The 17,949-nt window shown below is 34.5% G+C and overlaps 2 protein-coding genes across 3 annotated transcripts in view; one reads left to right on the plus strand and one right to left on the minus strand.

Moving 5' to 3' along the window:
- Positions 1-13,374, plus strand: part of LOC109608946 (kinesin-like protein CG14535) — a 131,794-nt gene extending 118,420 nt beyond the window's left edge. Inside the window, exons 7-12 of the mRNA XM_020025505.2 lie at positions 165-258; positions 3,373-3,570; positions 8,070-8,306; positions 9,271-9,801; positions 9,855-11,759; positions 12,401-13,374. Of these exons, the coding sequence (XP_019881064.2) occupies positions 165-258; positions 3,373-3,570; positions 8,070-8,306; positions 9,271-9,801; positions 9,855-11,759; positions 12,401-12,441 (3,006 nt within the window). The 3' untranslated portion in view covers positions 12,442-13,374. The remainder of the gene's footprint in view (positions 1-164; positions 259-3,372; positions 3,571-8,069; positions 8,307-9,270; positions 9,802-9,854; positions 11,760-12,400) is intronic.
- A 369-nt stretch (positions 13,375-13,743) lies between these two features.
- On the minus strand, positions 13,744-16,298 carry LOC109608887 (monocarboxylate transporter 3). Of its 2 annotated transcripts, XM_049969779.1 has the most exons (7): positions 16,149-16,298; positions 15,885-16,000; positions 15,130-15,400; positions 14,637-14,917; positions 14,237-14,582; positions 13,988-14,182; positions 13,744-13,928 (listed from the first exon to the last, which is right to left on the minus strand). In XM_049969779.1, exons 2-7 carry the CDS (start codon positions 15,963-15,965, stop codon positions 13,771-13,773), a joined length of 1,332 nt encoding a protein of 443 aa, XP_049825736.1. In that variant the 5' UTR covers positions 15,966-16,000; positions 16,149-16,298; the 3' UTR covers positions 13,744-13,770. The 2 variants fall into 2 exon arrangements, with proteins under 2 accessions (XP_049825736.1, XP_049825737.1); XM_049969780.1 differs by lacking the exon at positions 16,149-16,298 and having other exon boundaries at positions 15,885-16,016.
- Between the last annotated feature and the right edge of the window lie 1,651 nt (positions 16,299-17,949).

The following is a 17,949-nucleotide window of genomic DNA, read 5'->3' on the forward strand; positions in this document are numbered from 1 at the left end:
TGATGAGAATTTTGATAGTAACCTGCGCGTACTAAAATCTAAAATTGAATTGTCTCTTCACTCAATCGATTTGACTTTTAGACACAATCTTGATAAGCTTTGTTTTTTATAAAACTCAGACGAGATTAATTATTTGCTAGTAATATTTTTAAATCCTTTTTCAGACTGAAATTTGCTCCAGTGCCCTGACAGACGTTATTCACGCCGTTATTAATGGAACTGATGGCTGTCTCTTTTGCTTCGGGCATGCTGGATTAGGTAAGATATTTTAGTTTAAATACCCCGAAATAAAACAATATAAACCATCTTTATCACCCGAGAATTGAACAAAGTGCAACATTGTGCTTAATTTGTCAATATGTCGCGACTTAAATAAAGTGAAATGAAAGTTACGAAACTTTGAATAAGTACAGCAATTCCAAAACCAAGTCTGCTCTTTCCCGAAGAGGAGTTTGTGTCTACTATATATTGTAAGGAGCTTATACACATATTCAAATAATATTCTGAGCCAAATGAAAATATGTGACATGTTGAAAGTTGAAACAAGTGCAGTTTCCCTAAACAAAGTCTTTATCCTCTAAAAAGGTATTAGCAAAGATGTATAGATTTTATGGGTGTAGTATACCCAGTTAGTAGGCAGTAACCAGATTTAAGTGAGCGTCGGCAGGATTCCACTCCTGCTGGATAACACCGAATAATAACCCATTTCTATGCTAACGTGCCGCTGTCGCATCGTCTTCGCCTCTCCACCGAGGAAAATCAGCATCCCGCGGTGTCATTCGCGAAACAGAAGGGTCTTGTCAAATAAATTTTCTTTATGAAATATGCGGCACGGGAGAGGGTTCACAATATGGATTTTCTGCACGTTGAGACGAACCAGTACGTATGTAGAAAGCTAATTAGTTTATGTGTAGTACAGTGCAGAACTTGCGGTATTTGTCTTCTAATTTTGTAAGTTTGGGTGTTGAGACATTCACCAGGAGTATTTGGATAATATACTGAGTCCCTTTTGTCTAATACACAACATACTGCTACTACGACCGTATTGTCAGTTTGTTGAGTTATTCGTGCACCAGCGAATATTTCTCTAATGTGTAAACGTTTATTCAGATTTACCTTAATAATGAATTAATTTCGGTGGAGTAACCCAATAGGAACATATTTAAAATACTGTGTAGATGGAGTAAATATCTACACCTAATGTTATAAGTCAAACAATGAAATTCTGTTCTAGATTAACGTAGCTTACAGACTAAACTAACATTTACATTAATTGTCAAACGTATTTTTCCGTGGCAAAAAATTTAAATTGAAATTTATGTAGTCGAAAAGATAAATCTATTAAGGAACGACATAATAGAGCGAACGAAGTAAATTAAGTAAAAAGTATTATAATCTAAATTTAACGACATCGACAAAGGGTCTGTTTCTCAGCTTTTAAGGACGATTTAGAAAATATCCTTAATCCTCCGAAGGATATCTTCCTTTATAGGCGAAGTATTTATTCGGAAGCGGGATTAGGAGGCTTATCGGGGACCCGGGCAAAAATGGCGAATCCAATACACTACAGTTCCCAGTTATTTTGTATGCATACATTGCGTTACGGAATAAAAAGTTTCATCAAATTGCAAATTTTTTACGTGTCTCCTGGCCAACGCTCTCGCATTGTAACTCAATATGTACTGTTCGCGTTTTAAATTTTTCATGTTGGGGGCCCCACTTTTAGATGTTTTTCAGCGTAAAATGTTTTGTTGGGTACCTAGCTGTTTGATTAGTGCGTTAAAAATCAATTAGGTTTTCGGGCACCGTTTAATTGGTGTGTGTAATCGAGGTCGTGCGATGAAGTGGTGGTTGTGGGTGACTTGTAAATATTAAATTGAGCGGTAACATTAACAAACAGATAGTCAATGATAATTTAATGTATTTCCAGTATGAATAACGTGTCGAATGTAGCGCCGAACTTGGGACTGTTGTTGATGTGAACATTTGATTCTATAATTGGACCCCAGGGTGCCATATTCATGCCTCACGCAAGTTATTTAACGTGTTCATGAACAACAATTTTGCTACATCGAAACGTTTCAATATATTACAATATGCAAATTTGTCCATTGTCTATAATTTATTGCGTACAATGCAACATATTTTGTTCTGCGGATTTTTAAAAATAATAACGGGTTTTATCATGCGGATAAAATGGAGATGACATGTTACAGCCAATCATTCGGTTTGCATTCCCATATACGAGTCCATGTATCTTGATGTCATCCACATAATAAAAATGACGTGTACCAATCCATCACGATGTGCATACAATGTAATGCAGATACCTCCAATCTGAATAACAATCTCTAACTATATTTACATTTTTCATTTGCTTTCACACCGTTCATTTCTCTGAAGTGAAACGCCACAAAATTTTATCAAACGGGTAAAAATAAAATGCTGTCAAAGGCATCTAATTTATTCGAGATAATCTTAAGTGAAAGATTAATTCCTCATAATTTCCAGTCAAACACCCGCGATAATCAGCGATGAGTGATGGAGACAAACTTCCCGATTGGGCGCGCTCCGAGCTAATTTTCAGCTAATTAGACGTGTAAACAGTGCCTGGCTGCGATCATCTCGATTCGCTAATTGAAAAACAGTAACGACGATGCCTGATAATTGCCTCTCGAACTTAAATAGACAAAGATTAATATTTCTCCGTCGCGTCAACGGCCGAAACCCCGACAAAGTAATTAATTCGCTTTAAATAATGAGATTAATTAATTCTTCTCATTCAATCTGACGGAGGTAATTGGTGATATCAAGTGCTTGAGGCTGCATTATGCAGTTGCTGATGAATTGGTTAGATTCAACATGATAACGAGTTAAAAGTTCTTCGAATCCAATACCAGTATATTTTCCGCTAATGTAATAAGATCTTTTTAATTTCCTTAATGCAAAAATCATTTAGGAAACTTTGAACTGCACGAACACTTAATAAAATTATGCAAAATCATACGTACAAGTTGAAAATAGTTGCACGAGTTAAGTAAAATGGAATTGCATCGCGGTGGTTTCATTTGAAGGATCGATAAAGACGGGCAAATAAAGATGGTTTAATGCTACCCGAAATTACATTTCCCGACAGTGCAGTCCCCTCCGGACAAGGCTGCGCTGTAAACAATTAAAACGGATAAAAAAAACTATCCGGAAAACTAGCGAATTGGAGAACGGAACAGATACGCATCTTGGTTGCACTTCCCCTTCATTATACCGGCGGAACGAAAGCCATCGCTTCCAGTAACGATAACAAGTGCAAACAAGCGCATTGTATTGTGGCGATTGAGTTGTTTCATGCATTCTTTTTTTCCATTCTTTTCGCAGGCAAATCGTACACAATGCTCGGCATGCCGGATAATGCAAATACCTTGGGGATCATCCCCTGTGCGATTTCGTGGCTGTTCAAAGGAATAAATGAACAAAAACAAAAGACTGGCGCTAGGTTTTCAGTGCGAGTCTCCGCGGTGGAGGTGTGCGGTCCTACCAACCAGCTGAGGGACTTATTGGCGGGATATTCCAATGGTAAGCCGATATATTCCTTTTTTGTATAAACGAATCTGCATTTTTCAGCTTAACAGACCTTGTTTGTTCTCTTTCAGCATCGTAAGCAACTGCTCTATTTACAATTATTCGTTTTATTCTTTTCACAACTGTTTACTTTTATAAGTTTTGAGATAGACAAGTAAAAACATATTTGTAATCGAAAAAAGATTTACATTTTCTTAAAATATTCTTCGTGAAGACTTTTGCATGCATTTGAAACAATTTTGGAAGTACTTCGATTGAAGTACAGTATTGGCAGAAAGTAAAGTAACTTTAAAAATATATAAATTGCCCTGTATATGCAAAATGTGTTTTACTACAACTTTCAAGATTTGGTTAGGTGAAAGGAAAAAATAAAACTGGACCAAGAAAAATCAATAGATTTCAGAATAAACAAATTTTATTCTACTCCAAAAAAGAACCTTTCCTCAGTTCCAGCAAAATAAAAGGTCTACTTGAGACACAACTTGGAATTAATGTTTCTTCAAGTACCGTAACAGATAAATTATTACAAGGGGGTCTTCATGCGAGAAGGCTAAACAAAAAAACACTACTATCAGAGAAGAACAAACGAGCCAGAGTTGAGTTTACCAGTTCCCTTTTACTGGTCCGAGTGGTCTGGAGTGATTAGGTCAAAATTTTATATGTAAGGTAATCTATTCTTGAAAAGTTTAACCAAAAGTATACCATACTCACTGTTAAACACGGCAACAAGTCGGTAATAGTATAGGGTTGCTTTTCGGGTTTTGGAATGGGTCCTCCCTTTGAATAGAGGGTATCATGGATCGTTCAAAATATTTGAAGCAGTGGCTTTTAAGGGAAAAAATTAATATTATGAATTGGCCCTCTCAATTTCCCGATCTAAACTCCATTGAAAACTTATAGGAGATAGTGAACAACAAAATAAGACACGAAGAGTATAGTAATCAGCAAGATTTATTCATGGTTCTGCAGGTGGCCTGGCAAAATATGGATCCAAGTATTATTAACTATCTATTGCTTTCCATGAAAAAAAGGTGTTTGGAAGTTATTAATAATAATAATGGGAATTTTACAATATATTAGTGTAGAATTAATTAAAATACGAATTACTCTCTGCTGCTCTACTTTTTGCCAACCCAAAACAAATAATCATCAGTAAAATTAAACTCTTTATTTTTTTATTGTTTAACTAGGTAATTGTAAAATTTGAATTTTAAGAAAGTTGCTCTACTTTCTGCTAATCTAGAATATGAGATATAAATGCATCAACACCCTTGATTGATGTTTTGATGTTTATTTCGAGTTAATGTCCCCTTTGTCGTCTGTCCATAACCTTATAGATGTTTTCCAAGACACCACGATTCAATTTCTTCAACACAACCCTGTTTAACATTCAAATATTCATGTTTAATTAGACGTATGCGAGTGGAACTAATTCTCAATCTCATAATGATCCTACGATATCAGTTCACGCACAGCATCGATGTTTTTTGGCCAAAACTAATGTTTCGAGTATCAGTGACACACAAACAGCATTCGTATGACAAAATATTGTGAATACACGTATATTCACCATTAAAAGCATCAAACTTGAAGGTGCCAAAATCAGACTTGATGTAACTATATTATATTCATATTCTCATATCTCAAAAGTTTAGTAGCAACCCTCGCATCTTTACGTATTTGTGATGAATAAAAATTAAAATCTGTTGTAGTTTCTGTTGATATTGGAATTAAAAATCCAATTATATTTGTAAACAATGAACCGAAAACTAAGCTGAAACTTAATTGTCGCCACCGCACGTTCATTAAGCAAATTGGCGTTTGAGCAGTCGAAATTTCCTCCTAATTAATATAATTATCACACATTTCAACATATTAACCTTATTATGAAAAGCCGCTTAATTATCCAAATAACTTTTTAGCGTTTTAATTAAATTACTCTCAAAATGATATTTAATATAATGACGAACCGAGTCTGCGTTAAGGGGAATAATTAATTACAAATCCACCGGCCCTTAGAAATATCCTGAGATTTTTTCGCGCGCTCCGCAAAAGAATTTTAATTAGATTTTATTTCTGGTAACTTTATTAATACGAACGCGCAATTTTTCATCAGAAAAAAAGGGCCCGATGCGAATCCGTGCAAGTTGGAAAGTTCCAATATTATCGCGATAAAACACAGCTGTCGACCGGCGTTTCTCGCTTGTGACAATATGTAAGAGCACCTACTAAACTTCCACCCAAGATCATGTCTACACTAATAAGATATTTTCGGGAAGATTCCGAACAGATGTTGATTTAATTTAACCCAAAAATCGGAAATGCATACAAATGTTCCGGATATTCGAGATGTAGCGTACAGTTGAAAAATAAATAGGAAATACTTGCTTTATGAGATGTACTCGCAGTAATAAATTTACGAAATTGACTTTGAAATCCTGAATTACATATTTGCCGTGTGAAAGATGTTTGCAGCACACTGCCTCATGGAAATAAGTTTTCAATCTTACCTGATCCTTCTTTAACTTTGATAAATCTTTAAAATAAGGACTCTTTGATCAGAAGTTTTCTTTACTTTGAAGTGATTACAAACATTGAAAGCCGGTTAATGCAAGAGCCTGGCGATATTGAATTTACCGGTACGTGTCACTGTTATCTTTTATGTTTTATGAAATTAAATACAAACATAACGAGCAAAAAACACTGAAGCATTCAATGAGAACTTTATCACTTATAGTATAAATATAATATTCAGTGGATACAGTCTCACAGATTGTCTAGAAAAAACCGGGTCATAAAATAGATTAAACTTATGCTAAATTTAAATTTGATTTTATTTCAGTTATTGGACACAAAAATCAAGTTAAAAATAGAAGAAAAAATAATTTTCATTACACATCCATTAATTTATAATTAAGAATAGTGTTTTAAAAAGTTTGTCTAGCAAATTACCATAAAAATGCCTCTTTTAGTGTAGAGAAAACTTTTCAAAATCTGTAAACTGGTGTCATTAATTTCCGTTTGAAATGTCTGTGTTTGTGTGTTTTATGAGGGGCGTGTAGTGTATCCCGTTGTTTCCGGACGTCGGCTTACACATCTGAAATTTGTACGAGCATATCTGGGAAAAGATTAAACATAAACAAAAGGTAAAATGATGTATGAGGCATCGCACGCGCGCCGCCGCTCAATCCATCATAGTCGGAGGTAACCGGTCGCGTTGCGGAGGAAAAGACACCGCACCACAGACAACCTCGACGCAGACACGGATCCGACAGCCATGGGGGAGTAATCCATATCACTAACGCCCGCCGCCTCCGCAACATTTACTCACAAATACGGAAAACATACTTCCACATTCAATTGTCTATTGTTTGGAGCGCGGATTGATATTTCAAACGGAGATCGCCGCACTGTTGTGCTCGTATACTCAATCTGGCGCTTTGCGTTCGTTGCAAGCCGATCTTTCTCTGTGCTCCTGTGTTGCACACAGTTATTTCACACGTTTGTTTCGAACCTCGACGGATTTTGTTACGCATACGTTCATTAAAAATAATAATTACGGTTATCAAACATTACATGATATCGTTCGCATACGCATTTATAATTCCATATCATAAAGCCACACAGAAAACATCATACAAAGCACATTTGTACTGTAAAGAAATAATTACAAAAGCGATTAATTTCCACTGCGATTTTCCACAGTATTAAATATATTTTCTTTGTCGGTTCTTTCCATGTTCGGGCTGATGTTTGTTGACAGTGGTATTAATTTTCCGCAGAAAATGTACTGCAACCAACTTCGAAAAACTATGCAGCATATCCGTCAGTAATTTAATACAAAAGCAAGATAACCATCTCTCTGTTTACTGTTAAAATTCATTTCACATAACATCACATGCAACGCGTAAAACTGGACTTATTTTCAATGAAAAATTCTCCTCACTGACAGGAAATCATTAATTAGACCTTGTTATTTTGTTCCTTGGTATTATTATGAAAAAGCGCCTAAACCATTATAAATTCAACAAATGTTCTTTATTTGTCTTTTTAACAAGGTTATGTATTGATTGGGTCTTATAAAATACGAAAATCATATTCTCCTTGTTTTAAAGTTGAATCTCGCTGAAGAGTGTGTCTCCTTAAGTTTCCAAGTAACTAAATTCTAGTATAATACCCATAATCCAGCTGCGGTATTATCCACTGTTAAATTTCTATTAAGTTTATGATTTCATTGTAAGTACTGTACAGCTGGAATTTATGACAGATTAGTTTTAATTAATTTAGTAATTATAGTTGTTGCCCGTTCCCCCATTTATTACTTTAGAGCTTGGCTCGTCCTCCTTACCTACTCCTTGCATTCACGTTTCAAAATCTCAACGTAAATCAAAATTTAATCGCTCTATTAAATTTATAAACTATTTATTATGTTCATATTAAATTATACAGGTTTATAGAACACGAGGTAATGTTTATTTTGTCCATTTTTTCAGATTCAGAACAGTCTCCCGGAGTTTACCTACGGGATGATCCTTTGTTCGGGAATCATCCTCCGCACTGTGAGCTTCGTGTGCCCACAGCCGAAAAAGCGGCACACTACCTAGACGCGGCTGTCGAGTGCCGATCCGGGGCGGCCGCCCAAAGCGCCCAGTCTCGCGAGGATTTCAGGGATTCCCACCTGCTGTTCACCCTGCACGTGTATCAGTACAGTGTTGCCGGGAAAGGAGGAGGTACGAATAGTTTTGTGTATTTTTAATTAAATTTGTCGTAAAACTTTTGTTGCGAATTGTAAAGGGAATAAATGAAAGTTTCATTAATTCGTATGAACCTACCAAACACAGGTAAATAAGAAACTTATAACCGGGAATTCGATAAGGATATAAAGTTGTTGGCCCTTGGGGTGGGCGAAACAATTTTTCAGGCCGAAAAAAATGCAGATAACACGGTTAAAGTTTAAGACGGTCGAGGCGATATCTTTCTCCCGGTTTCCCGCGCTGGGAGTAAGCGATACTTAAAGGAGACAGGAAAATGATAAGAAATCCAATTATCATAAATTCGGCCTGTATAATGATTGTTCCCAATTACACAAGATTTTTTTAAATTTCCCACTCTTTTCGGTAATCTCTATTTAAACGTTTTATGAGTTCAAATCTTTAAAATATTTTTAAAAGGGAACTTTTCTAATGATATTCGGACGGGATCTAGAAAGTCTTTTATTTATTAATTTAAATGTCCAGTGTAACATTTTACTCATATTTCTATTTTTCCCGATAGTAATCAAAGATTTTCCTTTAGAAAATTGTCCAATAATTACATTACCTATCCTGAAACTAATTCTTTCTTAGATCCATTACGTCCCTGCATCGTGTAAATTAACACAGGACGCATTTCAGCTAATTGTAAGAAAAATGTATCCTTCCGTTCCCCGGTCTGTTTGTGCATCAGGATAACTCAGTTTAGGGACAAACACAGCCCCCAGCGTTGAATCCACAAAGGATCAAGGTCCGCAGGACCAAAGGAGTGGTTTAATTTATTTACCGGTCCCGTTTGCTCACACTGTTCTCATGAACACTTTATACGTTTCCTGCAACATTGTAGTCTTCCCGTATATTTTTATTTTCTATTTGAAAACGTTCGTATTGAAACTAAAATCAGTGCCTTAATAATATGAATTAACATAGAAAATTTTTGCAGTTGCTGGTGGTCGCAGTAGACTCCACCTTATCGACTTGGGAAACTCGGAACGGGGTAAAACGGGTGGTGGAATCCCGCTTTCAGGAGTAGGCAATGTTTTGCTGGCCATTTTCAATGGCCAAAAACATCTGCCATACAAAGAACACAAGCTAACGCATTTACTTAAGGATTGTCTCAGTTCTTTAACGTGTCACGCGGCCATGATTGTCCACGTGTCACCCCACGCACAAAACTACACGGACACTCTAACAACCGTACAATTAGCTTCGAGGATTCACAGGATGAGGCGAAGGAGAATTAAATTTGTATCGGCTGGAACTGGGAATGGGTCAGGCGGAAGTTCTGGGGAGGAAGCAACTAGAACTACGGGCACCAGCAGCGAGCCGGATCCTTCCAGTAGTGACTTGTCTGCTGACACTGTTATTTATGTTGGTCCTACCGACGATGCCACTGATGGAGAACATCCTCCAGTATATATTCCAAGTCTTAACTCTGGGGATAATCGATGTTCTATGAGCAAAATTTTACGAGGTAAATGTTTTTAAATTGTATTTGTTTTTTCTTGCTATGATTTTTTATTTTAGGCTCAAGTGCTGAACAGAAACCTAGAAGTTCTAAACCAGAAGATAAATCATCCATACACAGACCAATGAAGTCGTCAAGCCAGAGTAACAAAACATCGCCAGCACACACGAACTCTCCCAAACAATCACCGAGTAGAATCCCTTCAATTAAATCCAAACAACCAGTAAATGGTGCCAGTGACGAGCAGTGGATCGACGGTCCTAGGATCTCCAAGTCAAAAGTTGCAGAGGCGAGGCATTTAATGAAAGAAGTCTGTCACGTAAAGAAACGAGAGACTTGGATAGATGGTCCGATGCAATCCGAAAGCAATACCAGTTATGGGTATATGGACAGTCACAAAAAGAATATGATCAGACAATGGGTGGAACATCAGACCAACCAAATTGCCAAAGTTAAATACACACATCCTAAAGATGGTAAGTCCTCTAAAGATATTAAAGAATTGACACAATTTAAAAATTGTGAAGAAGAAATTGTTAAACCTCTTGATACGAAGAAGAGTGAAATTGTGGAGGAGTCGACGATCCGAACTGGACTAAAGATTAATTCTAGTCACAACGATGCAATTCCTGAATGCCAGACTCCTGAAGAGAAAGAGTGCGACAGGTATGATGAAGAAATAGAGGATGAAGAAGAGCCAGTGGAGATGCCTCCCGCTCTTCCTCTGATACAACCTTTAAGTAGCAGAGAAGTTTCGTTGGAAAGTTTGGATCAGTTGTTAAAAGAAAGAATGCTATCCAATGCTGAATATAACAGTTACCAAAATAATACTTACGAAGAATACGTGGCGAGTGACGAAGAAGTTTTGGAAATTATTGAAGTTGAGGAGCCTTTAGAACCGGTGCCAACGCAGGACTGTTGTCTGCAGGTCACGGAGGAAGACATAGCGTTTTGCATGGGTTTATCGGAGAATCCTCTTCCAGAGGTGGATCAAGAACATATTTTGGATCATCCGTTGCGTATCTTAAGCCAGGAAAATTTAACCGTAGTTTCGACATTCACTGATTCGATGTCTGTGTACACCGACTTGGAAAGAATTTTACCCAGACATCGGTACGACAGACATAACTTATACAACGACGATTATGAGGACCCGGACAATCCGTATCAAAGAAACGGGAATTTCGACGAAGTAACCAAAAAGAAATTCGACCAATTAGCCAAATTACACGAGTTGTTTTCGAATCGACTAGCCAAAGCCAACGTTGCAAATTCGGAGACGTATCAGATGCAGAAACAGAATCAAAGGGTGCTGACCAGATGCGAGTCACTAACATTAAACGACATGCTTTATGGCGATGGCAATCATGACAATAGCAGTATTTACAGCGAACCAGCGTATACGCAACAGAAGTTTTGTGAGAACTGCAAAGTTAGTATATCCAGACCTGCGACTGCACAAAATTGGTATACAGACACGTATTTGTCGGCTAGCACATACGATTTACAAAAACTACCAAACGAGAACAATTTAGGCGGGAGATTTCAGAGGTACAGCCACAAGTACAGCAGAGATAATAATATAGCGTACTTAAGGCATCCTGACGGAGCATCCAATCCAAATTTGAGGGAAGATTTTCCAGGTGTCGGTGAAGTGGATGGTAAAATTCTTCCGGAAGACTCTATAACTGTGCAACCTTTACCGCCACCAACCAGCCTTCCATCCACCGAAAGAATGAACCGAGCGGCTTTAAGTTTAGAGACAGGAGTTACAGCTATCAAACTGACGCAAAAATCGGAGGGTTACGACAGCGGTCACGACTCAACGCCGAGAACGTCGAAACACAGTCCGGCCGCGATCTCGAGGAGGGCCGAGAGCGGTTACGATAGCGTGGTCAGAGACTCAGAGAGTTCCAGCATCGATTCGGACACGAGTAGATTGTCGCATTTGAGGAACCGTAGAGGTAAATGCAAACACAAACATGAAAAATCGTTCTGTTCGTGGTTTCTCAATCCGTTCACTTGCAAATACATCGACGAACCGCCAGAAACGCATTTTTAATTCCTTGGTTTTCTTGAGTTGTGTTTCGGATGTTTGAGTTTCGGTTGCGTTCGGGTTTTGTTTTTGTGTAAACGCGGAAATTCATTATTATTTGATCTCAGGAAACGTTAAGGCTGTTTTCTTTAGTTTTTTTGTGTGGGAGGTGGAAATTGGCAAATGATTGGCGATTGGTTAATTAATAACATCAACATTCGGAAATTTAAACTGACTTTCTTTTTTATTTATTTAAAATATCAAATGACAACAGACGATTTGTATGATAAATTTCAAATTTCTTATCAGAAAACTAAACTACTAATTACAATCTGGCAACCGTCCAATGAAATCGCCATTGTTTTGCTAATTTAACCAGCTCCCATACTTTATGTCTAATCTCATATAGATAATAATAAAAACACAGGGTTACGTAGGCCATATTTAACGTTAAGAACTAATCTAAACGCAGTAATCTATCGCAAGGCTAGGATCAACAGATTTTATATTTTAAAAATACATCGTCTAGGTAATGTAATATTTTCGATATCTATCCTCTTGTTATTCTAGGTAATCAAGCAATAACATATCTGATTCGAACGAATTTGTAATAATGTGGAGTCTAGTATGAGCACAAGACTTTTGAAAGAAGGCCTGCCAAGAGAAAACATTGTCCAAATAAAACTTGTTTGATTTTCATCCGTTTTGTTTGTTTCTAAGATGTGTATGTGGTTTTAACAGAAGTAATAATTCAGACGAGTAAGTTACAAAACTAGTAGGGAAATTTATGTTAAGTAGAAATTAGTGTAGCCAATTACGCAACAATTGAATATTTCTGTTAAATCACGACACGTTTAAATAAAAAAATCTAAAAAATTATTTTTTATATTTCATATATCATAAACATAGCATCGCATTCTCAGATTAAAGAATCTAGCTCTTGTAAGTCTATTCTATATCTTAAACAATGGAATGTATATCTGTCTTAAACTGTACCATATACACATAAGAGTACCTTAATTATTTTTACACCTTTCGTATGTGTAGGTTTTCGTAGGGACTGCTTTTAGTTGGTTTGTTCGTCAGAAATAGCAACGTCATGACTGAATTTTCTATGTAGTGTACATTTGACTTTGCCGTTTCTGATGGGCAAGTATTAGATATTATTCTGTTGGAATTGTAAGCCAATGTTCAGCTTGTTAGGTCAATGTTTGCACAATTTATAATTTCAATATTGTTAAGTTAGGACAAACGTTTTGCTCAAATTGTCTGATTGTTTGTACGTCTCTTTTGAGGTACAGTTCCAAATATTAATTACTCAACGGTTATAGCAATCATATTTATTAAATGTAATTCGTGAACCTTTTTAAATTACCTGTAACGAACAGTATCAATACGGTATACGTTAAATGTGTCAAATTTAATGTTAAGATTTCACACGAACTTATTATCCCTATTTTTCACATCTGCATATCATACTCTTTAATACGGGATCAACAAAATCGAACTCAATCTTGCAACCTTTTTTCAATCTATCTAATAAGTTTATGAAGACTGCTTCTCACTTATAAATTTTTTATACGAAAAACTATAATAAAGCTTCTTAGACTTTTATGATTACAATAAATGAATAATTTTAATTTGTGATATTTGTATTTTACTCTACCCATTTAATGGATAAAAAGTTGATATTTAACTTGTATATTAGTGTATTATACATGTATTTATTTCAATTATATATTGTTATTATTAATAATTATTTATAATTATTTGTATTATAGCTGTTAGATACATATTGCAGTTGTACTGAGTATATAAATAAAATATTTATCAATCTCAAATCGACATTTTATTTAATTGTGGGATATAGAACCTCGTTTTATCTTAGAAAAATATTATTATCAATTTACAAAACAGTCTTAATGAAAAATGTGAGCAATTCATGAAATTTGAACATTTTCGTCTATATTCTCCTCTTGTTTTTGATTTCTAGTCCAAAATAACCATTCAATAGTCCACATTAGTACACAGATTACACACAAAATCGATGTGACGTGAAGTGAATATACATAGGAATGTGTTAAGTCATGTACCAAACCTAAAAATGGCACAATAGAATTAATCCCATATATTTTACGTAATTTTGTGAAATTTTACCTAATGTAGGTCCAATAATCAGGGTAGCAATACCCATTAGTAGCATATTAATGCCTATAGCAACCGGCAGTTTTTCAAAAGCCACAAACTTCGGTACTATTACCGATTGGAAAACTGCTCTCGCTCCTTTTGACAGTCCGAAACAGAAGCAAAATAACATCACAGAAAAATAGGAATCACGCATAACAACAATCCCTAAAATAACCATTCAAAACTAAAGGAGTTTTTAATAATTTCAGTAGATTTTACCAGTTCTAGCGCATGTGGCAAGTATCAGGGCCAAGGAGTAACTGACTTTTGGTGCCACTTTCAACATGTGCGCTAATAAAGGAATAAACAATCTACCAGCTATGTCAGCTACTGATTGACTGATGGATGCAGTAGCCACGTCCGAATCTTTAAAGTGTGCAAGTTCGGGCAAAATGAACTGAATCATATGCACTACGTTTAACTCCGCTGCAAAAGACATACTCAAAATAACCACTATGAGCATAAAGTCTCTTTGTCGCAGCAATTCCACGTCGAATAAACCCTTGAGTTTTTTTGTTATACTTTCCTCTTCCTTCTTTATTGTGGTCTCATTATAAACAGAATCCTAGCAGAAATCATGAACAGTCAATAAAATTACTTAATACATAACAATTCTTACAGTTTTACGTTCGACTTTCGGCAACATTTTTTCCACCATCTCATGTTTGATTGGCTTCAAAAGTAAACAACATGGTATGGAAATAAGAGCAATTCCAAACAAAACCAAAACTGTGTACGACCTTCCAACCGTTTTCAAAAGGTATACACAAACTACTGGCATGAAAGTGGGTGCTAAACCTGCACCAGTTACTGATATGCTCACTGCTATGGTTAATTTGTCCTTAAAATATGTGTTGGTCGCTAAGTAAGTTGCTGGCATCAGAATTCCTTGGCCAAAACCTTTAAAAGGTAATAATTTTAATTATTATAATATTAAATGATTTGTAACATTTTTGTCTATGATGTCCCTGATTCTCATGAGAGAATTGTATTATAAACATGAATTGAATGAAGATTATACATAATCTTAAATGATAACACAGATTTCAATTGTTTCGAAATCTAATCTAATAAGACTACAAACATTACGCAAAAACCAAAGATATACTCACCAATACAGACGGATATACATAAAATTAGCGTCTCGTAAGATTTGGCAAAGCTGCTACAAAAAATGCCGAAACACATGAGACTGGCACCGATTAAAGCGATCGACCTGAAGGAATACTTTTTGAGCAAAGGGCTCGTAAATAATCCCATAACGCATAAGATCGCGCTGTGTAGATGCAACAAAAATGATTTTTGTGCAGCAGTGATTCCCATTGTTTGAAATTCATCCTGGTAGATTATGCCGAAGTTTTGTACCAGTGTCAAAAGTGATGCCTGCAATAAAATAGTAATTTGAGAAAAGTATCAAAAAATTAAACCAACACCAATCAATGAATACAAAACAATACTCATCAAACAGATACTCACAGAAATTGGGTAATATAAAGCAGTCAGACATTTGTTAGTTTAAATTATATCTATTCAAATTATTATTTTTTAAGAAATTAATTACTAATATTAAATTAATAATTCAATTATTAATATATGTGTTTCAAAGAACATTTTGTTGAAGGTCATAATATGCATTGTTATAATGGTCATAAAAGTACAATAGACAAATATTGTAACAAACTTAAATTGTTTGATATGAGTATGCGTTGGCTAAGTTAATTTATAATTTGGCATTGAAATATATTATTTGCAAGAGTGATATGATTTTAATGAAGAAACATTTTCAACAAAAACAATAATATAAAATGGTGTACAATTATTTTTGTTACTAAGAGTTTTAAATTTGCTTATAAATAGCATAACTTACGTTTATGAGAATTATAGAAGCCACAATAACCCATCCATAACCACCATCAGGCTGTATAAACTGTTCTTTTTTCTCATTCATAATTAACTTGTTTTACCTACTTGTAAAAATTAAACCTAAAACACAGCATAACTTAATCAAAGTTGTTGTATACCCACAACCAAATTATCACAATCACTTTTGGGGGTATCAGTATCAGATAAAATAACATTTTTTTAATTATTATTTTATCAATTAATATTAGTAATGTTAATAATTATTCACCATTAAACTGCAGCAACCTCAACCTTTGCGTTAATCTCATCACATCACTGTATAACAAAGTTCTTTGGCGTAATAAAACACGGTTTATAGAGATTTAAATACCTAAGCAAACAACAATCGTATGATGACAGTTGGATTTGGATATGTAAATAAAAACACAGACAAATACATAACCTCATGAACAGCTGATAACATGATAGTATGCAACCCAATTGACTACTGAAAGAATGATTCCGCTTGCGCCATCTCTTAGTAGATGGCATAACCTTAAGAGGGAAACGGAAGAAGAAACATTTACTTAGACATTCACCAAAAAGATGGCAACACCTTTTTTTAAACATTTTGTTTAATATTTTCATTTATATTATTATTTATAAGATTATTGTAATTTTTAAATTCTATAATAAAATGCATTTGTAGTTTAGATTAAAACCAAGCATTCTCATAGAAAAGTTTAGTTATTTACAAGAAAAAGCCAAAAATATAATTTTTTGTAGTTTAAGTACATTTTTATAATACTTTCATAAATGTTGACAAAGTAGTTTATGAAATAAAGGATTTGATTAAGAGTTATGTGTGAATATAATGTAAAAAAATGAAAAGAAATTTATTAAATAAAATTTTTAGACTTTGTTACGGACTTTTTGTCACTCTCTTAAACCAAACATTATCATAGAAAAGTTAGTCATTCAGTCAGTTTTCCAATTTAGTTATTATCAAGAAAAAGCCAAATGCATTAATGTTGACAAAGCAATTTATGAAATAAAGCATTTGCTTAAGTGTTGTGTGCGCATATAATGTAAAAAAAATAAAAAGAAATTTATTAAATAAAATTTCAGGTAATAAAAGGAATGTAGATAGGTTATCAAAAAATTAATTTTATATTTCATACAATAAACAAATTCAGAAACTTATTAGTAGAAGTTTTTTAAACAACCTTAATTTACAATAAAACAAAGAAAAAGGTCTTAAAAAACACAAAAAATAACTAGCTTATTATTGAAGTAAGTATTTTGAACGGCTTTGATTTGAAAAAAATTATTCTATTCACTATCATTTCATTCATTATCTTCTTTTTGAGATATTGGAACATTTTTATAGAAATCGTGGAGTTCTAGAAGTTTCATAAGGTAAGTAAGTTTTTTTTGAAATTATTACGTCTTTGCTATTGAATTATTAATTTAATAAACATATATAAATATAATGAATTGTTAATTAGTTATAACAAATATTAAATTTGTACCTTTAGGTATATATTTAGTTATGGTTACTTAGTTACACTAGGAATAAATATAGAAATTAGTTGTTAAAGAACTAATAGAAAGGAGGAATATTTTTATTCAATTTCGTTCAATATTCCTGGTTTTGTCTGTGGTTCGAATATAGTCATGGTGAACTCACAATAAGACATATTGCATAATTAAAAACAGTTTATTACTTAAAAGTATCGTACTAGCCTGTTCCAATCTCTACGAATAAATATCTAAATCTAATAGTCAGTTACTAATAAAATTAGCATAAACGCGCTTGGTACGAAATCAATGTTACTCTTTCGCTAATAAATGAATCAATATTAAAAATAAGGTGTTTTTAATTAAAGGAATTTAAAAACACCACGCGCAAGAAATTAGTGATTTTCTAAGTGCGAGCGAAATACGAATTTCTTATTTATTATTCAATCCTTGAAACCTATTTTTATTCCCATTGTATTTTCTAGCACCGTTATTGAAAAATAATTTATATATTCTGTCATTAAAATATAACGATACGTGGTATTAATTAAGTATCTCTAGTCTTCATG

This window comes from Aethina tumida, chromosome 7 (genome assembly GCF_024364675.1).
Source record: "Aethina tumida isolate Nest 87 chromosome 7, icAetTumi1.1, whole genome shotgun sequence".
NCBI classification, from domain to species: domain Eukaryota; kingdom Metazoa; phylum Arthropoda; class Insecta; order Coleoptera; family Nitidulidae; genus Aethina; species Aethina tumida.